This window comes from Microchirus variegatus (genome assembly GCF_963457635.1).
Source record: "Microchirus variegatus genome assembly, chromosome: 12".
Classification (NCBI taxonomy): domain Eukaryota; kingdom Metazoa; phylum Chordata; class Actinopteri; order Pleuronectiformes; family Soleidae; genus Microchirus; species Microchirus variegatus.
Window position 1 is genome coordinate 16,754,046 of NC_139813.1, and position 26,169 is coordinate 16,780,214.

The window sequence follows — 26,169 nt, forward strand, 5'->3', positions numbered from 1 at the left end:
ATGCAGCTTTGGTCAAAACATCTTTGTCGCTGAGGTGAAGTCATTATTTTGTCGTGTTCACCTGACTTAACGTTCATAAACAGTGTTTTCAGTGGGTCATTTGTCAGGTATGTAAATATGTGCCTTACAATATGGAGCCTCATCGAGTCAAAGAACATGGAATGAAAAAGTGGAGGATAATTATTGTGTTATTTTTTAAAAACCATGCCTCATTGTTGTCGTTTATGATCTCCTCTGTTTAGGCTTCATTCCCATGCATGCTCAATAGGAATGCAATAATGTCATGATTTTGTCAATTCTCCTTAAACTTAAATATGAATATTTCCACTCCTTCTTATATTCTTGCCTCTTGCTCAGGTATGTTTTTTCTTTCCAGTGTTTGTGACTTTATGTTTGGCTGCGAATCATTTAAGGTTTAAAACACACATTTCTATGCAAAATCCCAATGAACTCAATGAACTACAAACACTTTTGTTGAGATTGAACAACGGGCAAAGGAAGACGTCGTAGAAGTGAGCGTAAAACCCTCGTCTGTTAGGATGTAAAAGCATGTGACTGTCAGCTGATGATAAGGCAATATATTTATTTTTATTATACAACCGTGCATGCATCCAACGATGAACCTGTCGACAATGACATTAATATTGAAACTGATGCCTGGTTACAATCTGTTTTTTTAATCTGTTGTTATGCAACATAAAAGTCGTTTATGTTTCCTGTTTGTGTTTGTTACAGTGAGCATGAACACGTGGCTTCACTATTAGTAAAAGAAATAGGTCACTTTTTGTGTAGGGAATTTGTTTTTTGTACACAAAATTGTATTTAATAACTAAAACAAAAAGGACATGGCTTTTTGTGTCTGATTTTAATGTTTTTTTGTAATTGAGGAGGAAAACACAGCTCAGGAGTATAAATACTAGATACTCATAAAACTGAAGTAGAAAAAAAGCATCTGGACACTCAGTCTGTACAAAAATCTCTTGTTAATGCAAGCTTTCATTAATCAAGTCAGATGGTTTCTTTTTGCACAGACGGAGCGAGTTGATGTTTTCCTTCTTCCACAGTGAAGGGCATCTTTTAAATTAATGTTCAAAAAGCATAATATTTACCCCAATAACCTCCATGTCATGTGACACACTACATTCTAAACCAACCACAGTTGTCGTAGCATAGAGCATGAGCACATGAAGACATGTCTCTTTTTTCTGGTGTTTCCATATATACACACATATACATATATACCTTTGTGTTTCAACAAGTCAAATTTAAGGCAAAAAAAAAGAATGAAGCTTATTAAGGAAAGTCCCGGAATTACTTGCAAAGTAAATTCTATTTATTAATTTATTAATAACACAACTACACAGAACTCTGTGAGTAACAAGTGCAATGTTGCATCACAGTATCAACTCACATATTTATGCTGGACAGGGCTGCAATTAACGCCTGTGCTATATTACAAGGTAACATTTAAATCTAAAACTTTCCCCTAAAATGAAATAACAGTAACCAAACTTTATAACTCTATTAACTTTTAATTTCAAAACTATATTTATTGTCGTTTTAGACCCCTTTTTCACAGATATTATCAGATATGCATAGGGACAAGCAGAGGAGAACAATTTTATTTTGCACTAATATTGAATATTAGTACTAATTAGTTCATAGCAGTAACAATAACCAGAGTCTGAATCTGGGCTAAAATGCTGGAAATGTAGGAGGGATGACTTCTATTTAGTAGCAGATTCTGACCACTAGATGGAGCTATGAGCCTTTTTGCTGTGAGAGCCTTGGCAGTTCAAACACAGGAAGATTCTTTATTTTTTCTTTATTTATTCCTATTCACACTTGATGATTTAAACACAAACACTCAGAAAAAAACAGTTTTCTCCCATTTATTTTTATCAGGTCATTGTACAAGGAAAAGGCGATATTTAAATTATAAAAGTTCAGTGAAGGGTCTGACGCTGTGTGGACTCACACACACACACACGTTTTAGTGTGGTGTGAATTCAGCCAGCAGCACTCAGGAAACATGTTTCATCTATTAAAACACAAACAATAAAGAGGGGGACACTCCCTTCAGAGGGGCAAACGGGTATATTGCTTTGATTGGGTACGGTTTTAATGGCATTAAGCATAGTAAATATGAATTCTTATGTGCGTGTATAACAAGCACACGACCTTATATATAGATATATGTGTCATTTATGAGACGAGTGTCCACACTTGTTGAGAAATTGCAGATTAGGCCCAGGCCTATGAGAGTACCCACTCAACAATTAAAATCAACAGAGTTAAGGCCAGCTCTTAACAAGAAACAAAAAAAAAAAAAAGAAAATTAAAATAAAACATACAGATTTATAAATGCTGCATGTCAATAATAATAATAATAATAATAATAATGACCAAAGAAAACCTCTGCTTCTGCATCGCTTTGCTGTCAAACTACATCTGTTTCAGGATGCAGTGTCTTAGAAAGCGTCAGGAGGAAGTTCAGATTCAGTCTTTCTACAAAAATGTTCACGTCACTTGGACAACACGGGCGCGTGAGCGCTCTTTCTCTCTCAATCTATGAAATACAGTCTGTACAAAATGGCCCCTTGTGTTTTTTCCAACGGAATCGTCTTCCTGTTTGGATCGAGCATCAAGTCCTGAAGGAGTCTAAAAGCTGCACAATAAGCTCTGTGCGTAAGAATCTGACGTACAAAAACAAACAAAAAGAAGAAGAAGAAGCACAGAACGCGTCCTGTCAAAAGACCATGACCATCATTTACACCTGAAACAAATCACGACATCTTGATCCTGCTCAACGACTTCTTAGAAACATTTCATTTGACCAGCCCGACCCTACAGCAGGAATTATAGGATTTATTTGGTCGTTAATGAGAGTTTTTGGCTTCTGCTTCGCTTAACGTCATAATCTTAAGAAGATGAAAGGTCCAAATGTGTTTGTGCTATGTGTGTGTGGCTCTGCCGCCATGATGCAAGGCCATGGTTCATTCAGGCGGAGCTGGTGCGGGAGTGAAGGAGGAGGAGGAATGTGGATGTCACTTTGACCCAGAGTGAAGCTATAGATGAGCAGGGCTGAGGAGGAGAGGGAGCTGAGTGAAACATTGGACCATGAGCTCAGTCTCAGCTTTAGAAGTTGAGCTTTGTGACCGGTCGCTCTCTACTCGAGTCTGTGCTCTGGTTGTTGATGCGCTTGCGGTTGCGCTTCATCTTGGATAAGTCCTTGTCGAACACCTCTCCGGACCGCAGCGCGGAAACCAAGTCGTCGAACTCGCCGCCGTCGTCCTCCCCGTTCGCCTTTGCCTTCCGGGCCTTTCTTTCCCGCTCTCTCTGTTCTTTGAGCTGGTGACGGAAAGGTAAAAAAAACAGCAAGTTTACAAAAAATTAAAGTCTGAATAAATAACTTCTGTTGCTTTGTGAGATGTGAGATATACTTGAAACAGTACCTATCTATCTATAATGGTGATCAGCTGTTCGGGATAAACTTTCAAATGTAAACGTCCAGAAAGCATTTTTAAAAACGGCAAAAACTGCAAGAATTTATATTTCAATGGGAACTTCTACAGCTTTTTTTCCTCTGCTGTTCCCCTTCACATCAAAACAACACATAAATCATGTTCCAGTTCTCTCCAAACAGGCAAAACAGCAGGCTGAACACACAGTCTGGTACTGTCTGTACCAAACTGACTCTGCATGAGTGCCTCATCCACTTAACCACAAAACCCACACTACCTCTTTACAGAGAGGAAGAGATGCTGCAGAATTGATAAATATTTCCCTAATTAACATATTTAATGCTAAGCTAATAGCAGCAGCTCCCTGTGTGCTGTACGTGAAAAAGACAGTAAATATGACAAAATATATTACACTAACGTTCTGTGTGAGTGATGTTGTACAGCCATCACAACAACAGTAACACAAACAGGTGATTTTCTCGCAATTATGAACTGATTATTCGACATTTCAGATCTTCTACTTAGTGTTTGGTAACAGCTGAGGTTTCTCTCGAAAACAGCAGATCACAAACCTGGGCCTCCAGCTTCGCCCTGCGCTCCTCCTCTTCTTTGCGCTTCCGCATGTTCTCGTTCTCCTGCTGAGCCTCGGCGAACGACTGCAGGAACTGGTCGAAGATGCCGAAGAACTCATCTGGTTGCATCTTACTGGCATCTTCACCAAAGTGCTTTACTGCCCTGAGGAACTGTGGCACCAAAGGGGGGGAGGGAAGGATGGTGGGGGGCAAACACGGGGGAGGGACGCAGGGGATCAGATTTACAGCAGAACCACGTTTAACTCCATCTTTAACTGCTTTACCGGAGACTCATTAGGTCCCAGCTCTTTGAAATCAGAGCAGTAGTCGGGCTTTGAAGCCCATGTTAACACAGATATGACCAGCTCTTGATTATAGCTGAGGCCCAGAGACTGGAGCCAGAGCTCAAATTAAGACAACGTGTTTGTTGGTTACTTTTCACAGCAAGTAAAAGTAAAAAAAAAAAGGACAACATCCAGATGTGAGGTCGTGCTGGGAAGATATACCTTCAAAGAGACGGGCGTTAACTGCTGTCAGTGACACGGAGGTTATTGATTTGTCATCACTTTTTTTCCATAGGATATGATTTCAGAAATGCGTCTTTTCGCAACTTTTTTGGTGTTTTCCATTAAAAGTCACACTTTTATTCATCAAAAGAGTTGCAAAATGAATAGAGAATATAGTCAAGACATTGACAAGATTAGAAATAAAGATTTGTATCCAAAATAATAATTTTGCCCTTTCGTCAAAGAACCAGCAAAACTGTTTTCAGCTGTGCTAACATCATTGCACAAGAGTTTTCTAATCATCCAATAACCTTCTAACAGGATTAGCAAACACAATGTACCATTAGAACACTGGAGAGATGGTTGCTGGAAATGAGCCTCTACACACCCATGCGCATATTCCAATAAACCAGACGTTTGCAGCTAGAATAGTTGTTTACCACATTAACAATGTATAGATTCATTTAATGTTATATTCATTAAAAAAAGTGCTTTTCCTTCAAAAATAAGGACATTTCTAAGTGACCCCAAACTTTTGAAAGGCAGTGTATGAACACACACACACAACCACCAAATGCAAGATGTTTACAGGGTTTCTCTGGTTCCCAACCATGAGTACAGACGACCACTGTAAACTCAAATATTTAACGAGGCGACACTGTAAATGATTGGCAGAGACTAATGGTTGCCATGTGACCAGCTCAGCACTGGGGTCAGTGCAACGTGCTCACACATTATGGTGCAAAATAACATGTTCCAGATAGAAACCCCTTCCTGCCACACACACCAATAAAAGTGGACAGAGTCATAAATCTGAATTCAGCGTGTCACACTGTCCACGAGAAGGTGAACAGGCTCAGGTTTCTCGCAATAAAAAGACAATTTGACCATCTGCAAATCTGCGTTTGGTACTGTGCTTCACGTTAGCAGAGGGGAGGAATGATTTTCTCAAGCGCTGCACATGCTTAAAATTGATTCACAAAGCGTTCATAAAATGACATGTTAACTTAGTGGGCAGGTGTGATCAAAGCCCCCTGACATCAGGACACAGTGAGGCGCACAATGCGCATAAAATGCAGAACAGAGTCGCGTAAAACAATTCCCAGGCTGCTGCTGCCTCTGTTTCTGCTTTTCACTCTTTCACTGTGCAAAAGACAACAAGCAGCGTGACCAATAAAGTGTCAGCGGCGCTGCAGCAGGAAGCCCAAAACCTTCACTCCCGCTGTTAGCTTTCCTAGAAAAGGTGACTGATGAGGTCAACAAGGCGCGTAAGAAACAGCTGCGCGGAGAGGAAATGGGACGCAAGCTTTCATCGTCGGCAGTGCTCGGGGTTGAGTTCGCTTTTCCTTGTTTTAAAAAGTTTGACTTACCAGCTCTTTGGCCTCAGTGAGAGAGTCCTCCACGTCGGAGAAGCTGAAGCTGGCCACGGTGATGAACTGACTCACCACAGACACAAATTTGTCGCCCAGCTCCTGCGGTCGCTTCTTCTGGTATTCCAGCTCCTACGTAAAGTAAAGGGCGAGAATCAAGAAGCGGGGAAATTGAAAGGAAAGCTGCACCAGACCTGCTCTAAATACTGCGCGCCTGCATGACCAATAAGAAAACATGTTCCGTGTTATTGAATAAACGTTTGGAACTCACGCTCTCGACGCTCTTCAAGCCGCTGCGCATGTTGCCAATGTCTTTTTCCAGTTCTGTCATGCTGCAAAAACACAGAAAGGAAGGTGAACATGCAAGGTTTTATGGTTTAAACGATGTCACCTGCAGAGCAAGTGAGGCCCAGGAGGAGCAATTTTATTTTACATTCTCATTTCTACTTCTAATCACCTATTCTTCAGATGAAAACACATTTCGCCATTTCAGACGTTTCAAGCTCCTGTATGAGCCCTGTGATAAAAAGGTCGGTAACACTTTAGATTAGGGAACACATATTCACCATTAACTAGGCCCTTACTAACATATATAAGTAGCATACTAGCCCTTTATTAGTAATCACTAGTGCAGTGCTCGTAGGAAGTATGTATTCCTATAGTGGGAGCTGAAGAATATTTTTCAGTTATGGTAATGCATGATAAGGAACATAAAGGCTAACATAACACAAACACTGTTTTGTATTTGTTAGCCTATGCTGATGCTAATCGAAAATTTAAAAATATGCGTTGTGCCTAATGAGGTTGCACAGTGTTTGTATTACGTTAGCCCTACGCAAATGCTAATCGTTAGCTTACCTTTGGAAACAGGTTCGCCAAGTTAGCCGCAAAGTAGTAGCATGTATTGTGTTGGTGAATAGACACCGACTTCGTAGAAACAGACAGTGCAGCTGCTGCGAATGAGCTGCTGCCTGCGTGGTGTAGCGTGATAAATCAGCGAAAGTGCAGCGTGATAAATCAGCGATAATTAAAATTCAAGGATCAAGGATGCACACCATCGGGCTATGCTCAACCCATATCCAAAGTCTTCGGGCGATCGGTCAGAGAGATATGCCCATCACAGACAGACACATAGACAAAACTGGCTTTATAGAGAGATTAAGCACATATTAACATCTTATTTTACATAACGTGCTAGTATGCTTACTTATATACATGTTAGTAAGCACCTAGTTAATGGTGAATATGTGTTCCCTAATCTAAAGTGTATAAGACTGATATCCATCATGTCATCGCTTCACCTACTTGACTTTGGCTGCTTCTGAGATGCTCTGCAGGTCGTTCTGGAACATCAGGACTTTGGGATATTTCTTCTCCAGAATAGTGATCATGTAGTGCAGTAGAGTGATGTTTCTACAGAAACAGATGCGAAGGGAAAAAAAAAACAAAAAAACTCTGAACTGGGACTAAACGTGTCAAGTGTACAATATATTGCTTTTATCATGCGGCTTCAGATACAAATAACCACATGGCGGTTTTGTAAATATCACACTCTCCGTTCCAGATGTGCTCCAGGTTTATATTTCATACGCTCTTTCCACAATTTTCCTCGAGAGGGTGTTTCTTACTTGTCGATACTGGACTTGGTGTCGGCGATCTTGTTGAGTGAAGACATCTTGAAGCCGTAAGCGTTTCCTCTCTGACCCTTGTTCATGTAGTTTCCAAAGGCCAGCACCACCTCCAGCAGCTGCTTCAGGTTTCTGCTGTGTAAGATCTCCTTACAGGCCTTTGTCAGAGCTAAAACACACAGAAGATGGCTGTTAATAATGGATCTCATCGAGTATTTGCATTTGTATGTTTTGAATGTCTGAAAAGATGAAAACTACAAAGAGAAGATATATATAAATAGACAAAAATACAGGGGAAAAAACTGAATATAGTAGCTTAAATAATCATATTCATGGTGTGCTAGACTATTCCCACCTTCAACTTTGGGTTTAATCTCAGCGATCCTCTCTGCAAACTTCTTCTTGATGTACAAAGACTGCAGCCGCTGCTGGTAGTGGTTTATTCTGGACAGGAGATGGAAAATGTGTGTCAGGGAGTACAAGAATAGACATCAATATAAATTATAAACAGGGAAATCCACAAATTTAGACAAGAAAAAAAAAGCCACAAATATGAACACTGAGCCCGAGCAGAGTGAAACAAACGCTACCTAAAAGACACACACACAGGTTTGGTTGTAGCTATGAATCTTATTTTTTGGCGTGCACTGCAACTAATTATTATCAAAGTGACATGTGTCCACCAGCCCTTTCTCTCTCTCACACATACACACAAAAAGTAAATTATTAAACATAAAACAACTTAAGTGTATTTCTACTATCAGTGTAAATCAGTGTAATGTGGGAAAGTCTTTCATGTTGGGGCTGGTCTTAGTGTTTACGCACTCAGTGGCCGACTGTGACATTGTTCCCTCTGTTCTTTTTTATCTCATGGGACCTTTGTTGACAAAACTGCACGTCAAACGCTGTAATTACATCACTGATTTTATTTATTCGCAAACACAATTTGGAAAGAGTGATTTTTTCAAAAAAATCCCCATTGTTCCCAGCCAAGTGAGAAAAAAAAAACATGTGTCATTTACTTAATCTGCTATGACTCAGAGGAAACAATGGCTGTTGTGTGTGAGAATGCTGCAGCGATGCGAGTAGTTACCATACCTGCTCATCTCGTAGAGGAAACGGTCGGGTTTCGCCATCCTGTCGAGCTCGTGTTTGTGCTCCTCCAGCAGATCGACGTCGCTCTTCTCTGGGACGAACTTCAGCAGCTGATGGAACGAGAACGAAAAAAAACTCTAAACACATTCGTTTCCAATTCATCTGAACTTGTTTTTGGTTAGGAACAGTGGGAGGAATTTATCAGGATGGCGTCTCAATCTGTTTAAATATCTGTTCATATCGTAACTGGTCTGAATCTCCGCTAACATGCTACTACTAGACATTTGCTGACACTTCAATGAAAGAAAAAAATATCCCTGTACCAAACATCCAATAAACAGATTTATGACAAAATCAATGTGAACTGGTATGCAGTCCTTTGAAAAACATAATGAAAACAGTCTGTAAGGAATAAACATGTCTTCTGTTTTTTTAGAGCAGTGTCTGCTTTCATCATTGTGTTAACCTTTGCATGCACACGAGATATTCAGATTAACATGTTTACATACACAGTTACGTAACCTGGTTACTATAAACAGAATCAGAATACTTTATTAATAACTGGAGGGAAATTAGGTTTTGTAACAAATATACACAGTAGATCATCAAAAGTCTGTCCAACACTAACAAATTGAAATGTCCAAATATATAGTTGAGACATTTTCTGACAAAGTGTATATGTAACAATAAACAATCTAAATTTGACAAGCTTGGTTCACTTGTGTTAAAGGAAGTGTTGACAGTCTCAACGTTCAGTAGTAGAGTACAAATACTATTGTGAGTTTTCCTTATTTTCAATTTCCCCGTCTCAAATCCTGTGTTTGTGTACATGTAAAAAGTCCAATAAATTCCAATAAATCTACCAGGCGAAATAATAATTTTCTTCTAATCATCTGGCCCCATTTCTCAGGCATGGAATCTTATTGTGCTTTTCCACTACATGGTCACGGTTGACTCTACACGGTTTGGTTGGTATTTCCATTACAATAGGAGGATCTCCTCAATGTGGGCGGAGCCATCACTGCACGGCTGCATGAAACTGTCCTGACTTCGTTTTACGCCCGACACACACAAACTAGTGACTTGTAAAGCCGCCATTTTTGATATACTGACTCATTAAATTAAGTTTATTGTTCGGTACTTGGATTTCAGCAGTGCTGTTGCTAAGTATACCAGACTCCTCTGTTAAATGATGAGATTTCCTTGCTAAATGTTGGAGATTAATGCACCTTCTCAGGATTTTTAATCACCAGGTTTCTAATTTTCACAACTTTTTTTTTTAGAAATCATTAAATGCTTGTCCAACTGGTACCTGCTCCAGCATGTCTTTGGGAAGGTCCTCCTGTTCGTCCATGGTTAAAATGGCTCTCTTCATCTCCTCATTTGAAAGCTTCAGCCTACAGAACACAAGTGAGTGCACACGTATCATAACCCATCATCTGTGAACGATTTCCTTTCGAATCAAAGTGCTCGTAATGACGCTTCTAACTCACCTCGAAAGGAGGATGTTACAGTTTTGTGCTCGACGGCCATCGATGACCGACAGCTCCTTGACTTTCTTCGAGCTCAGCGTGTCGTCCTCTGCCTCTTTCTGAGGACAAAATCAAAGATGTTAGAGGGAACAATGCAGTCATCATAACACTTTTTCTCTTTTTGAAGATTTACTTTCTGTAAGGACTAACGAAGACGCCCTCAGATCCCAAAGAAGAAAACAAGAGGCTTCAAAAACTTGGCCAACATTAAAGTTATTACAGACATGAACAACAGATGTTGACTTAAACAAAAGTCTAATATATTCTGTTGGACAAAACAAAACAAGGTTTCAAAGGAACATGCGGCTTAAAGTACAACAGGACATCACGTAAAACATAACATCAAAGTCACTGAGTCCAAACGGAGCGACACAGACTCCACATTGTGTGTCTACTGTGGTGGAAGTGCACTCACCTGTTTGCTGTTATTGATCGTAAAGAAGTCCTAAAATGCAGGCAAGAAGCAGGGAAGATGTAAGCACTCATTAGAATAAGTAAAGCAGTTACGTGCTTGCAGCCCATCAACAACAAACAGCAAATGAATCAGAGATCACTCAGCACTCAGAAGACAATGAATGAATGAATCCGTCAGTAATGAAGTGAGCGGCAGTGAGACATGAGTGGCTGTACAGATGATCAATACGTGCTAAATGCTCACATGCTGTGCACATAAGAATTAAAGGGGACATATTATACCCTATTTTTCCAAGTTAACCTAGTTCCCATATATAATGAACATGTCTGTGACATGCTTTGGTCAAAATATAAAATAAAGATGAAGCACCACAGCAGTTCCATCACCCTGCCAAAACAGTCCTGTTGAGAATGCTGTTTAGTAGTATCTCTTTAGGTCCACCTTAAAACAAAGTAAAACAAAACTTAAGGGACAGGAAATGACATCCGCCACAGAGGCTACTGGGAGCTAACAGCAGTTAGCATTTGGAAAAGTGATAATTTGCAGGCTCTAGCAGGCACATTGCCATCATATATAACATGTATCCACTGGACAGATAAATCCTCTGAGGCTGGAAGTTTGCGTAGGACTCTGTGCTGCACTGTGGAGCCAAGAATAGAACTTTTCGTGGACCTCACGGACTTACGGTTTTCGGATACCGTTGCCCTCGCCAGCACTCTCGCTTGTTTTAAGGACAAAGCGGAGCTCTGCGAGACAACAATTACAGGAATTTGGCGCATTATGACACCCCAATGAGCGCAGAAGTCAACATGGCGTGTTTCATCTTCTGTACTTAACTAACTTACTTCTGTACTGTAACATGAGTGAGTCATCTTTTTTCACACTTTGCCCACTGATAGAGCCTCCAGAGTCCCAAATATAAGGATTTAAAGGATTCAAAAGTTGATTTTGTATAATATGTCCCCTTTACGTGAATCAACTTTGTATTACTTGCATTTTTCAAAACTACTGGTGTTTTTACTTTCAGCCTCTCGTGCGAATTTGACATGCTCATGATCATGTTTAGAACACTTGTGTTGTAAACCATGCTGGGAAAAACAAAAGGGCTGTTGACATCTCATTATAATGTAGATAGAACTCAATAAATGAAAAGCAAAGTGAAGCCACTAGAAAGAAACAGCAACATTCTGAGCAGCTCATCTCATTTCATCACATTGCAAAACAATTGAAAGAACAAAAAAGCTTTCTGAATAATTTAAGCTTGAAAAGTTTTGCAACTATTTATAAACTCCCTAAATCTGTCCAATGATGTGTCCCTGGCTGCTTTTAAGCCTGATTTAGTTTTTCCTTTGTACATTTTGGCCCATTTCTCTCTCCCTTCTTCAACTATGCCGAAGAAACCAAAAAGTTGCAAAACAGAAGAAATTGTAGAAAATCTGAAGGGAAACCTAATCATCCATAAATCCTTAAAAGTAAGCCAGCTGAGCCCTAAGCTGCCACCCCACAGCTGCAGTCTACCCCACGCCCCCTGCTCTCTCTGACACTGGGAGGAAACAACTAATGAACAGCCTCATCCTCAGTACCTGCTGCCTCTGATAGGCTGAGAAGGTCTTTTCAAGATCATCCAGATCCAGGATTTTAAAGACCTTGCCGTCGTCAACATCCATCCACACAGTTCCCTCCAGTTTGTTCTGAGCAGAAGAAAATAAAATTTAATATATACACTCAAAGCATCAGAATCTCCATGTGTCTCCACTTCACTTCACTCACTTCAGCTAACTTGGACCAGTTGAAGGATTTGAGCGGATGGGACGGCTGAGGAATGTTCTTCTGTTTCATGGACAGCCCCAGTGGTGCTCCTGGTGGTGGAGGGATGCCACCGATGGGCGGGCGTCCAGGAGGAGGTGGAGGGCCGCCTGGAGGAGGTGGCGGAGGAGGCGGAGGAGGCATCATACCTCCTCCGGGGGGAGGAGGAGGCGGGGGAGGAGGACACAGACCTCCAAAAGCTGGCATGGGTGGAGGAGGCAGGGGACCGCCGGGGGGACCGGGGAGGAGGGGAGGGCCTCCAGGAACGACAGCTGCCTGTCTCTGCAGAGGGAAAAGAGAGAGAGAGAAAGAGAGAATATGCAATGACACTGTCGTGTTTAATGGTTCCCATTTTTTAATTTCTAACTTTTGGAGTAATATTCATGTTCATGTACACAACTTCATTATAAAGTGAAGAATGAGAAGCACGACGTACAGTGCTGAGTTCGTGCAGTCGAGCTGTGAGTTCGGCCACTTGCTGCTTGACGCTCTTGTGCTCCGTGCTCTCCTTCTCCAACTTCTCTTTCATCTTGTTGAGCGTCTGCATCATGTCCTCCTTCTCCTGCGTCTTTGCGTCACACTCGCGCTCCTTCTTCTCAAACTTCTGTTGCAGCTCGTGGTGTTCTGTGAAGCAGGACGACTCGATGAGCTCAAATCGTGCCTCATTTGACTGTAAAGGTGTTGGGGGGTGATTTTGTTATCTCACTCACCTTTTCTCATTTTCTCTGCCTGCTCTTTCCACTGTTTGACTTCATTTTCATTGACCAGCCTGCAGAGATATCGATCCACGTTATGAACTGCAGTATCTAGAACAACTCATTGGCCTCTGAGTGCATGCACTAATTTATTGTGGGAAACCTGAGGACTTACATCCGGACAACATTCTTCACGTTAAAATTCTCCAGTGGTGTGACATCGGGATCATGACCTTTGTCGTTCTGCAGGACCATCTGCTGGACGATGCGATCCAACAGCAGCCAGTACTGCACCGTGTTACCACTTCTCTTGTCTGCAGATGAGAATCATAAACAGAAAAGAAGCACACGTTTCTTATTAGTATCCTGGCACAAGTTGTTTCTCTTCCCCTTGCTGTTATCATATTAATTTCTCAGAAACGACTGACTGGGATTAAATCCACACTGGCCGTTTGATCATGATGAAATACAAAAAATTGACGTGTTAAGACATTTTCCAAAATGACACGCATACATGTAAGGGCTAAAGAGCAGCACGGTGATAAAAGGTGACACCAAAAACACACACGTGTTAGATTTTCAAGGACACGTCCTGTCCTGGGATAACCTGAATACATGGTAAACACATCCTATTATTATTCTTCACCAAGGTATCTGCAGATGATAAATGTTCCATATCATATTGAGTAATGATATTTGGATTCCTTGCTCTGCTTAAGTTTGCAGTAGATTTACTCCTAACACTCATGATGTCACACTTGACTGTCTCAACACAGTAACTCAAAAAAAATTGTGAAGCCAGAAGAGGAAGAGGGGAGCATCCAGGAGAACACTGCTACTGCAGCTGCTACGCTTCTGTTTACAGAAGACAGTAATATTTTTTAATCAGAATTCATGTACTGAAAGAGCAACAAAACAAAAATAAACATGAACCAACAACAGTCAGACTCAATTCAAGTTGGCCTGGAATGTGCTTATCCAATTTCTGGACCTACTAATCTGAACAAAGTCAATATACTAATCTTTTTGGCTGAAGGTACATTTTACTGTTTGCATGTTAAAAAGGTTTGTGGCCCTCGGGGAAAATCCCATGTTGCATTGATTTTTTTTGGAAGAGAGAAAGTAAATATAAATACAGCAGTATTGTGACCATCACTCACGTGGCATGAGGAGACAGTGATGCAGGACAGACATAAAGTGCGGGTATGCGTCCGTGTGGTTCATCTTCTTGCGGATGAGATCAAAAACTTGGGTGGCACTCTTGGTATCTATATGTACCTATATGACGAGAGGGAGGACAACAACAAACCAATTAATGCAACCAGGAAAAATAACAAAACTCATGATGATGCACGAGTCAGGTCGGGACATGTTTTGTTTGGCTCACTTACCGACTCAAATCGTTTTGACAAAGCCAGCTCATCCTCATTCCGCAGCATTTCAAAGTAGTCTAAATGTCTGAGAGGGTCCGAGTGACAAAGGGAATTAAAAGAGATTATGTTTATTTTCCATCACAAGATCTGATTTCATTCACATCAAACGGAAAATACGGAATGACTATTAAACCTTTTACGATATTTAAAGATATTGAACATTTAATGGATCTTTATGTTTAGATAAACATTCTGATCTGGTTCTGATCACTCTCACCTATCTAATGTTGAGTTTTCATGGGAACGAAGCTTGTCGATCACAGGTTGGATGCCCAGCATAAGAAACTCATATCGGAGGTGGATACGGAATTCCAAACTTGTCTGGTTTTTTTTCAGAAAAGGTAAAAAAAAACAAAAAAAAAAACAATGTGGTGGTTAAGTACAGACAACACTGTGAGACAAAGTATGACTTTGTAGTGTGTTAACACTGGTAGAGTGCACTATAACTCACCTCTCCAGCTCCTTGACTCAGCACAGCATTAATAAAGGACATGATGGCTGTTTTCAGGTTGACCTCATCTCTGTATCGCCCTGTACTCCGGTCCAGATCATTTATAAGTGTCTGAAGGACGACAAGTCATTACAGTTGTTAAATTACTGTGCACTAACCGGCGAAAACTCTAAAACAACATCTATGCACTTGGCTTTCTTTCACCCACCTGGAAGCGCGTCCTCTCGCAGGCAAATCGCTGGTAATGTAGCATGGACTCCAGTATTTTTTTGTGCCCGCCAGGCACTAGACACACGGCACCCATGATCTCCAGCACTGCCACCTTGGTCTTTATGTTCTCTGTAGCCAGGCTCTGGGCGATGATGTTGATGCTCTCAGAGTGTGAGAGGACGTGCGCGCGGCCCTGGGAGTTGTTCATCAGGGCTTTGATGCACCCGATTAGAGAGGTGTGGATCTGCGACTCTGTCGTCTCGTAGTCCATGCTCTTCAGGAAGTTCAGGATGCACGTCAGGCCGTCCAGGTCGATGAAGCGAGTCACGAACCTGAGTGCAGAGGAGCCACAGAGTGGAGGTCATCCTGGTTCTACTTACACGACTGGCTTCATTGAGGAATATAATTGAATTACAAAAATATGTTTGTACATATAGAGTATGTACACTACCATGCAAAGGTTTGGAGTCACTTAGAAATGTCCTTATTTTTTAAGGAAAAGCACTTTTTTTTAAATGAATATAACATTAAATGAATGAGAAATACACTCTATACATTGTTAATGTGTTAAACAACTATTCTAGCTGCAAATGTCTAGTTTTTAATGGAATATGTACATAGGTGTATGTAGATAGGCCCATTTCCAGCAACCATCTCTCCAGTGTTCTAATGGTACATTGGGTTTGCTAATCACGTTAGAAGGCTATTGGATGATTAGAAAACCCTTGAAAACCCTTGTGCAATGATTTTAGCACGGCTGAAAACAGTTTTGCTGGTTCTTGGATGATAGGGCAAAATTATTATTTTGAATAAAAATCATCATTTCTAATCTTGTCAATGTTTTGACTATATTTTCTATTCAATTTGCAACTCAACAACAAAATACAAAAAAATTGTTTAGGTGACCCCAAACTTTTGAGCAGTAGTGTACGATAAATCAGAATAATTTTGCTTATGAAGTCTAGTGAAAAGCTCAGAATCCCAAAATGGAAATGAAACCTTCCCTTCGTCTGCTTTGACGTACACACATCAATGAAACATCAACACGGCGATGACCTTTACGGCTGCTCAATTCTTAAAGGAACTAATTTACATAAGGTTGTGTAGAATTGAAGAGAGTGACAGACAAGGTCAGAGGCCATTCAAATGTAAAAGGACAGAGAGAGGAGAATTGATTGTTATTTTCTGTGCACCTCATTGGTTGTGTCCTCAGGGCCGTCTTCAAGCTTTCTATGGTCTTGTTCCTCTCCTCCTCCTCTTCTTTCTCCAGAGCGAGAAGAGTCTTTCTCTGTGGAACAAAAGAGTAAACAATATTAAGATTAAGTCAATTTGACTTCAAAGGAGTACAATAATGTATATTTACTGCTGTTATTGTGTTATTTTATCTTATAATATAACTAGTAATATAATATAATAAGTACTTTTCATAGCCCTTTATATAGAAGCAGATTGTATATATGTTACAATCTAGAATCCTTGACTTTGACAAAAAAAGGAAAAATTCTTAAATGAGAGGGGAAGGGGGGAGCAAAACAAGAAGGCCAAAAAAGTCCATGTTATTACTTACAGCTGCCATTGAATTGAGCTGATCAATGTAGAACTCAGGCCAACTAGTTGCACTTTTGTTTTCCTCTTGTTCCTGAAAATCAGAGAAAGACAAAGAATGAAATGAGGCACTGTGTTTCACATAAGCACTGCATTTACACGGTGATAAAGGAAGGAAGAACATGACATGTGTTCAGAAACAAAAACGTGGCTGTGTCTTATGCACATCAACAGTTCATGATGAAAATGTTCCACGATCACATGAAGTCACATGAAGTGGTTGTGTTTTTGTGTCACATGTTTCACAGCAAACACACACTGAGGACTAAATGGCCAGAAAAGATGAAAATGGAGCATGAAGTCGAAGTAGGGTGACACAGATATCCTGCCTATTTTCATCCTGCGGCACTTTTAAGAGGTGGCATGAAAAGGGAGCACAGCTGCTTGGTAAAATCTTGAGATTAGCAAATGTACGTTAAAACTGCAGATTAGGGACGGTCTGATTTATGCTGGGATTAACTTCCTGACAGGCATGTTTGTGTTACAAGTGAAAAACAACTGCAAGACATTCTCTTAGATGATTTAATTCTCAATCTCAAAGGGAACACTGAGGGGAGAATGGCTTGGTCGTGAACTTGGCTTGTACATTAAAGGCCCCCAGGCTTTCATTTCAGCTCTTGCTCCATTAAGCACAAGCGAGCTGCGGCCATCAGAAACTAATTGGGCTGCAGTTAATAATGTTGCCTGCACAGACTTGGCTGTTCCTGCAGAAACTGCAGACCTTGGCCGGTCTGTGGGGATCATGCAGCGACAGGAAGGCCTGCTGTTCCACTCACAACCAGTGCCAGCTTGACCATGCAGGCGCTGGAAGAAGTTCAGTCCATCGGTGGAACAGACACCAGAGATGGGACCACTTCCTTTTGAAACTTCCAACTTGGAAGTGAGCTGCCTTCAAACACTGTCAGTTTATTTAGAGATATGCCTGAGGGAGAAAAGATGGGAGGGTATTTCCGGGAATTTCTTTTTCCCCATATTTGAGAAAGTGAAGATCAAAGAGGAAACCAGGATTAGTCTCGGTTATTTGAGAGTAACAGCACAGTGTCTTTGAAAGACAGGCTCTGTCTGTTTGATAAAATCTGATCTTCTCCTTGGCTAATGATGCATCTTAGAAGACAGTGAAGAAGAAGCAGGAAGAAGATTGATTCTCTGCAGGATGATTTCATCCGCTCAGGTGCACGGCCAACGCAACTCTGAGGGGACCGAATCACCAAGAAACAGCTTTAAAAAAAGTGCACACTCATCAATTGTGAGGTTGGAGCGCCCTGATGATGACCCCACCTTCCTCCTTGTCGTCCCCCCTGACTCGCTTTCAAAAGCTGCACCTGTGTAAGTGAAGCCTTCCTGTTTGCTTTGGACAGGCGACCACTTCCTTTGTCTCTCCTCTTCCACACACAGACCCTTCCTCCCTGATCGCCAATGGTGAGTTTGTATCTGTCTGGTTCGGGGCCAGAGCCTGCTGCCGAGTCAGCAACTCTACTCGTTGATGGTGTACATTAAAATTATGCAAAGCAACTTCAGAGCTAAAGTGAAACATCTCTGCATGTTCTCCTGAGGCTGAACAAAAGCAAACTTTCCAGTGCATTATGAGGCCACTCAGCAGAAACAGGAACCTGGGCTGTTTCCATTTCAACTTTTTTGTTTCTATCACTTACTGAGTTGAAAATACGTACAGTGCATCAGTATTAAAAATGTAATTTGTAAAGTGCAGTCATTGATTGCTTGACTAGATATAAAAATATGACAAATACACCAAAATAGTTCAAATAAGTTAATAAAGATAAATATTTCCTATTTTGCCAAAGTATGCAGAGCAGATTGTTCTAAAACTGAATGTTTTTAATAGTTATGCAGGAGAGGGCTTAATAAACTTAGCATGGCGTCTGGAAAAAAGCAAGACAAAGCCTGGCTCTATTCAAAAGATAAGAAAATCCAGCCTCAATTTTTTTTATTAAATAAAATGATAAATGCACATTTTCAGAGTGTGTAAGAGGGATTTTTTTTTTTAACTAAAAGGCATGCAGCACATATGCAGCTGTGTTTGCTGAGGATTTGTACTGTACAATGACACACCAACCTCTCATCCATCAGACTAAATCCTGCTGCTCCATGTGCCAAGTTTATGACCGGATTTTGGAAGAGATTCATTAATCTGTATGTCTGCATAATAATGAGAACAGGATATCCTACACACTCAAATCTATGGCCTTGAGAAACGCTGCTACAAGAAATGTCAGGTGATATTCAACATGAGGGAAACTAAACAAGACCAGGCGTCCGTGTTTTCCTGCGAGCAGAGGATGTGTTCGTATGCAGGGAAAGGAGGAACAGCTGACAGATCTTTCATCGGGGAGAGGAGCCATAGTGAAATATGACACTGTCACAGAGCGGTGGAGAATGTTATGGCTACACAAATGCTTTGATGAAACAGGTATTAATATCTACAAGCAGAAACCAGGAGATCAAAATGCCCTCACTTTGGTGGGACAATTGAGAAAGACCTTATTGTCTGAAAGAAAACACACTCTTCTGAGTCATAAGACACAAGAAACTGCATTTGAATTCTGCAGATCTGTAATACATTAAAGCACAGCCTTCCCTGTTAGAGGATTTTGTGATGGAACAGGCTGCGTTTAGGCTTTGTTGTACTCCGTCCACTCCATACATGCCTGTTTTTATAGGGTATGCACTGAGTGAAACATGAACCCAAGTGAAGTAAGTTAGTTATTCATGCTACAGCTTTGATCAGGTTGTAAAACCTTCAATGTTGTGAAGGAGAACGTGAGTCTAATTTTGGAGATGCACAGATAAAGACTGGATCATAAAGCTCATCAATCTACAAGACTCTTATGTTGTCTGGTGCAATGGTTTGCTTTGAAATATTAGGTTATTTCTGTCAAAAATCAGGTTTGATAGCACCACATCTTCATATTAATGTTGATACTTTATATGTTTTTATTTACTTATACTTTATTTAACAACAAAAAACGTGTTGGGCAAAATGTTACTGACACCATTAGACCATGTGAGAACCTGTCTTTACGCAGTACGGCTGTGTATTGACAAGAACCTGGTGATATGACACATATCCCAAAACGGGTGGTAATATACATATATCAATATATTTGGGATTATATATACATACATATAATTTTCTCTGTCAAATGAAATGAGTGGAGGCAAAGAGTCAATGTCCGAAAGTGTGCTGCCAACTAGTAATCGGAGGCCTAAATACAGCATTTCAAAGAATCTATACAGTAATACGCAATGCAATATCACAATATTTAGGGTATCAATATTTTATTTCACCACTGCAGTGCAGTACTATTAAGACCTAGTAATATTATTGCAGTTGGAAGCAGAAAGAGCAATGAATAACAGTCGCTTGTGGCAAGATATTTGCAACCTTCTACTTCTAGAAATCATCATGGATTATGGTATAAAACATTACTCTGCAGTGCAGTTTACTCTCTGTGATTCTTTCAAATCCAACCTTGATTTAAGAACCTTCACAGAAACCAGTGGATATGACTTCACTCAATGTCATCAGCGTAAAGTCACCGCGTATACATCTTTCATAAAAGATGAAAACAAAAAGCATTCCAAGGATACAGTTTGCAGACAACACACTCATGCTCGGACCTGTCGTAAACAGCGATGCAGATTTTTGTGGTGTGTGTTCCGGAACACACACACCTTTGCGTATCAACAAACCTGTTATGCTAACTTGTCAACAGGGGATATCAGTGTTCAGGAAATGCAACCCCTCTTGTGGTGAGTGATGATGGGACTTTGACAGAAAAGCTTTTTACCTTCTTTTTGCTGCAGTAGATCTGCCATTTCTTCTCTGCCGGTAGGGCGAACATGGCTTCCCTGTGCTTCTCTGTCAGGTCAAGCTCATCCTGCAAAAACAGGGAGGAAATAACAGACAATATTTAAGGAAATATTCACAGTATAGTATTCATCCTCTAGTGTCATTCTCAAAACAGAGTTCACAAAGTAGAAACAAGCTTCATGAGCTAACGCGCTGCAAACTCCGAAATATCTACATAAATCTTTCCCTCAGAAAGCAAAAGCATGTGTCAAGAAAAGTTGCACCAAATCTCTGTTTTAACTTTGAGATGGGATTATGCTAACTCTCTTCAGGATCAATAGGATATCACCGGGTGCTCTCATTGCAAATTCAATATAACTCTGAATCAACTCAGATGTCCTGCAGGCTTTAGACATGTGAGTAATGGGAGAAAGAGAGGGAATGGCCTGTCTATACTCGACATGTGGTAACAAACATCTGGGAGCAACATGCATCTCAATGTACAACAGACATTTCACGAAAGGCACACCATGGGTGCTGTTGGGGAGTTGTTGCAAGACAAAAACATTTTGCATTTAAAACGCATCAGCAAATTTTAATTTGAGTTTTCTTCACTGGTTAAGTGGGTTCACAATAGCACAGAGACTTTTCTTTTGATCAAAATCCACAGATGATTGCACCTTATTGAACTCGGTGTGTAATGATTTGATTATGTGGGCCAGAAACACTAAATAGAAAATTGAGTTTTCAAACTTTCAGTCCACATTAGACAGTTATGGAGAAATAAGAGTCATGCGAATGATGGTAAAAGTTATGAAAAGGCTATTAAGCAATACAGTATGAAGGACAAGTCCAAAACTCTGGTCTAAAACTGGAGATTGGATTACCATTGTTGTGAAAGTTGCTAAATGTGTCATTATTACTGATAATGGGAATTGTCTTCTGAGAAGTTCTTTGCCATCAATTCTGGAAAGATCAATATCCGCAGTGATCAAATATCCTCAAACTGTTGCGTGAGCCATCGCTTTATTTCGTGAATTGGGTCCAGATACTCTCTTGTAAGCACTGAATGTGAAAATGACAAACGATTCATGTGTATATTTTAGTGTTCCTTCATATAATTAACGGTAATGATATTTTATAGTTTTATTTACACTGTAAATTGCTGTTAAGTAAATCTCAGGTTCAAAGGTCGGGTTTGTTTGATCGTAAAAAGTGCAGATGTCCACAACTTCTTCTTCCACAACTTCCAGCAAACCCATTCCAAATTATACACGCACATAACGGCTCATGCTGCGCGCAAAGAAAAAGCACGTGGCTGCTTTTATTTCAGTAAACAGAGCGACTGAAAGCCTCCTTGTCCACACACTCCGCTTACTCAATTATGTCGCCGTAACAGGCGGTAGACAAAAACAAGCAATTAGCAGATGGAGGAGTGCAGCGACATTAAGAGCTCCTGAATGAGGTCTATTGATGTGCAAAAATGTCATGCTTAGATTCCTGTGGCAACCATGGGAGAGAGGAAAATGGGGCCAGAAGAGACAGGAGAGCAAAACAAATTAGTAGTGACAATAAGATAGAGAAAGAATAGCAGACTGGCTGGTTTGCTAACAATGTAGAGTAAAGTGGGAGGAAGTAACAGTTCATTTGTGGATGTCTTGGAATGTGGCAGTGTAAACATCTCAGCGAGATTTAATTTATAAGACCTTTCATAACATTTTGAAATGTGGGTTATGGTCTAAACACATGGGTTGAGTTGTAGCAAAATGATGACAACATATTTTAGTGTTAATATGCATCTTCTTCATTTGTGCGGCAGGGATTTCCTATTTTAGATACTATTTAAAACAACAGGGAGGATAATTTAGTGATTAGAAATGCTGTTCTAAGTACAAAATATAATTAATTAACAGTTTAGTGATTACCCACTGCATTAGCTTCCTTATTACAAGTAGAACAGGCCAAGGAAAAGAGGAAAAAGTGTAGGGTTTATAAAAGGATAAGGCTGATAATATTCTTTATTTTTACTGCCATAAATAAACCAAAAAGCCAACAATGTCTTAGTGTGTCGCTCCTTTCTTTCCAGCTGTGTTCCTTCAGCCCCAATCCAAACACGATAAAATCAAAATCCTGTTTTTTCACATTTTAAATGAGCTCAATAACGTCCTTAAACAGCTAAATATAAAGTAAACAGTAGAAAATTGCTGCAGTTAACCCACATTTGGAGCTCCAGGGAGTATTTATGGTGACAGGAAGGTGCATGTGGGATAAATTTGAACTATAACTTTCAGGTGCACCATACCAGGGAGGTGTGAACATAGTTATCTTAGTACAACAACACAGCTCGGTCGCTCCATGTCACACTTTGGTTAATTTGTAATTTGGTTTAAATTAAATGAAAGTATGTATGTGTGCTTTTAATAGTGCTGATTATCTTACCACCAACTCAGAGAACATGCCATCCAGTTCATCGTATCCTGGCATGGGCAGTGCGGGCTCCATGGCCTGCAGGGCGAAGTCCTCCCGCAGCCTGTAAGTGATCTCCGGGTGATCGCTGCTGTTAAAACAGCAGAAGATGAAAGAGAGGCCGCCGCGCCCGCCGCCGCCGCGCTTCCGAGGAGCCATGGCTGACCGACGCTTCCACCTGGTTAGGTAGGGAGGGTGGGAGGCTCCCTCAGAGCCTCTTTACAGCCTCCTCCACCTCAGAGTTTGGCCTCCGTCAGAGAGCACTGCGGACACACAGTGAAGGGGAAACGATAAGTTTGCAACACAAACATAAACTGGTGTTCCCAAAATTCAATCACAGAAAGCAAAATTTGTCCCAGAGACGAATAAACAATAGAAAGTAATAAGGTCCATAAAGAAGATTTATTTTGATGGCATTAGTTGCAGAGTTGCTTTTCACGTAAAAGAAATTGAAGCTTACAAGCAATGACCTGGAGGTAAATTGTATCCTGCCATAGTGTAATTAGAAGAACATCAAACTTATCCAAGCCATGACACGTGGCCACTTACAACCTGAACCTCTGCTCTTGGTAATGGTTAACAATAATGACGGGTCATCATTTTTGAGGGGGAAAACGACAACAAACTGAATCGGTGAGGGCAAACATTGAGATATTTAATTATATCGTTCACTCAACAGTGTGGTGTAACGTTTGAAACGGAGACCATAATTTGGCAGGATTAGTCTGAGTCTCCAGACCTTTTCATCCCTCCTTGCCATTCAGCAAGGTCCTCTTAAAAACCTAACGAGTAATGATTAGTGCTTACAATGGCAGTGGCGAGGGGTGTGTCTGGCCTTTTGTTGCTTTCGCGAAAAGAGGAAACACAGTCCTCATTATAAAAGCCCTAAAGATGGTGGGGGGGAAGTAATGTGTATAAATGATATGACATGACGTTTTTCCTCCAGGCCGTCTGACACAAGAGACGTGATTACATATTTGGTTTGTTCTGCGACAGCTGTAATTTTACCAGCAATGCAGGCAATATGTGCAATCCTGTTGGACTCTTGCACCACCAACCCAGCCTCCATATTAAAGATAAAAATACATGGAGATCAGCTGTTGTAAAATAAACAGCATTGCTGAGGAGGGATAAGTACATTACAGAAGGTTTTGCCCCAATAGGTGAAGCACTAATGAGCCTGACATGATTTATATTTGTATTGTACACCTACAGATGCATTACAGACCCCTATCTGATTTCAAACGGGAACCATGTAGTATTTCTACTCTAATTTAACAGCTTCTGAATCATTGTGATGGTTAAATGGCTTGTTGTGTGGGGGGATTAAGGGCCGTCTCCACTCCACCCCCTTGAGTCTTTTAGAGGAAAACCAGCCTTGCAAGATCAGGGCTGTCGACCAGGATTCCTCAGATTTAGGAGGTCTCACGAGAAACACAAATTATTTTACGGCACCACACACACACATACCATGGCAGAGCAAGTGAAAAAGAAGCAGAGAAAATCGTTGCCGGAGGACGAGAGGAAGAGGAAACAACTGTGTGACCTAGCGAGGGGACCAGATCCAGATCACATGACAGCATGTCACGTATCGAGGGACGCACAGCCATCCTACAACTCCAGACGTATCAACTTGGCGTTATGTTTTCATAAGCTACCATTGGGGGAAATTAATAAATAAACATGTTATTAGTAAGTCATTTGTGCTTCAGAATTAGACGATGGACATTATTGATTCCAAAACTAGAAGGTCGCGCTAACCAGCAGCGTCTCAACTAAAACTACTGCAGTGCAGACTCCCAGAGCTACGAGCATGGATCCAGTTTAATGTTACAAGCCTCCCTCATCTTTTCAGGATACGTTGACCAGGGATCAGAACTCTACGTAGAATACATGGTCTCTGGTTACAGCGATCCACACGTTGACAGTGACAGCTTAGTTCGCCGCTAAACCTAAAACTAAGACGTTGGGACAAGCCATTTGTCGAAGAACACTATGGAAAACAAAAATCAGATTTGATTCATGACAAACAAGTTTGTACAAATACACAGTAAGAGAGGAGACAGATGTAGTGCGTGTAATCTGAGCTACTGGCTCAACTCCAAGCAAGAACAATGGATGGACATGATGATAATAAGTGCACTAGACTCCTCTGCTTGTTAGACAAATAAAGATGTGATGTCCAGACATCCACGAGGACACCGTTGTCAGCATGTCACAAAAACAGCACTTACAGTCTCTCTCTCCTCGCTGTGACCAGAGGTGCAACGCCAAGCATCATAAACCACAGAGAGGCCGTGATGCTGACCTGCAAGAATTTCTGGACGTCTCCTCTCCGCGACCGACAGCCCGCTGAACATAACCACGTTCACTTGACCTTTCCCAATATTTCCTACGAGTCCCAAGGCTTCGCCCAGAAAGAATGCATCATATGCAACATGATGCATTTCTAAATTCAACCCGGTCTGGTCGAGTCCCTCTTATTCACTGCACTCTTCAAAAAAGGGAAAATGAGGACATTTCCTAAGGCAAGTTTGTCTAAATAGAGTCAACCCATAAAAAGTAACTTTTGTGGTCTGGCTAAATAAAGCCTGATGCCATTACTGTCCTATTTCAGTCATTTCTTTGGTTCATCTGTTTCCTCTATCTAGCAACCATACTTTTTAACATGTGGTCATGATTTAAAGGCTGCCAGCAAAATCTAGAAATATTCATTAATTTTCACCAAAATAAATGCTTCAATTTTCCGACACCAGCAGACAAGAAAACACAATGGTAAGTTACCATTTAACAGCTTAATATTTTTTCCCCAAGGCAAGCTGGGGTTAAAAAAAAAAAGAAGTGGTGCAATCATATTACACATCAGGCACACATCCATTTTCATATTTTGACTGTTGGAGGCAAACAAACCAGTAAATTATCTGATCAAACTGTCTCCAGTAACGACAGCCATATTTATTTCATTACTAGATTAATGACACTTTTTCTAAATAAAGACAGCTTGTGTATAAATATATACATGACAAAGCTTATTGCATGAGCACGGACAGGGTGCGTCAGGTCTCTCTACAAACACACACCGCATATTTATTTTGACACATCCTTGACTT

The 26,169-nt window shown here is 40.7% G+C and overlaps 1 protein-coding gene across 1 annotated transcript; it reads right to left on the reverse strand.

The window, feature by feature from the left end:
* Positions 1-2,018: 2,018 nt before the first annotated feature.
* LOC310935240 (disheveled-associated activator of morphogenesis 1-A-like) lies at positions 2,019-23,225 on the reverse strand. Its single transcript, XM_083899097.1, has 25 exons — positions 23,033-23,225; positions 20,592-20,681; positions 16,745-16,816; positions 16,371-16,465; positions 15,176-15,509; positions 14,968-15,078; positions 14,734-14,837; positions 14,475-14,541; positions 14,244-14,361; positions 13,259-13,397; positions 13,099-13,157; positions 12,825-13,012; positions 12,353-12,670; positions 12,166-12,273; positions 10,583-10,612; positions 10,129-10,226; positions 9,948-10,032; positions 8,639-8,745; positions 7,896-7,984; positions 7,541-7,709; positions 7,218-7,325; positions 6,184-6,244; positions 5,913-6,044; positions 4,037-4,207; positions 2,019-3,351 (listed from the first exon to the last, which is right to left on the reverse strand). The coding sequence occupies exons 1-25, from the start codon at positions 23,216-23,218 to the stop codon at positions 3,139-3,141; spliced, it is 3,252 nt and encodes a 1,083-aa protein (XP_083755223.1). The 5' UTR covers positions 23,219-23,225; the 3' UTR covers positions 2,019-3,138.
* Positions 23,226-26,169: the final 2,944 nt, after the last annotated feature.

Coding starts and splice junctions, on each gene's coding strand:
- LOC310935240 (XM_083899097.1), bottom strand. CDS start 23,218: ATGGCTCCTCGGAAGCGCGGCGGCGGCGGGCGCGGCGGCCTCTCTTTC. Junction 13,013..13,098: donor GGCAGAGAAAATGAGAAAAG/GTGAGTGAGATA, acceptor CCTGCTTCACAG/AACACCACGAGCTGCAACAG. Junction 7,326..7,540: donor ACCAAGTCCAGTATCGACAA/GTAAGAAACACC, acceptor CTGTTTCTGTAG/AAACATCACTCTACTGCACT.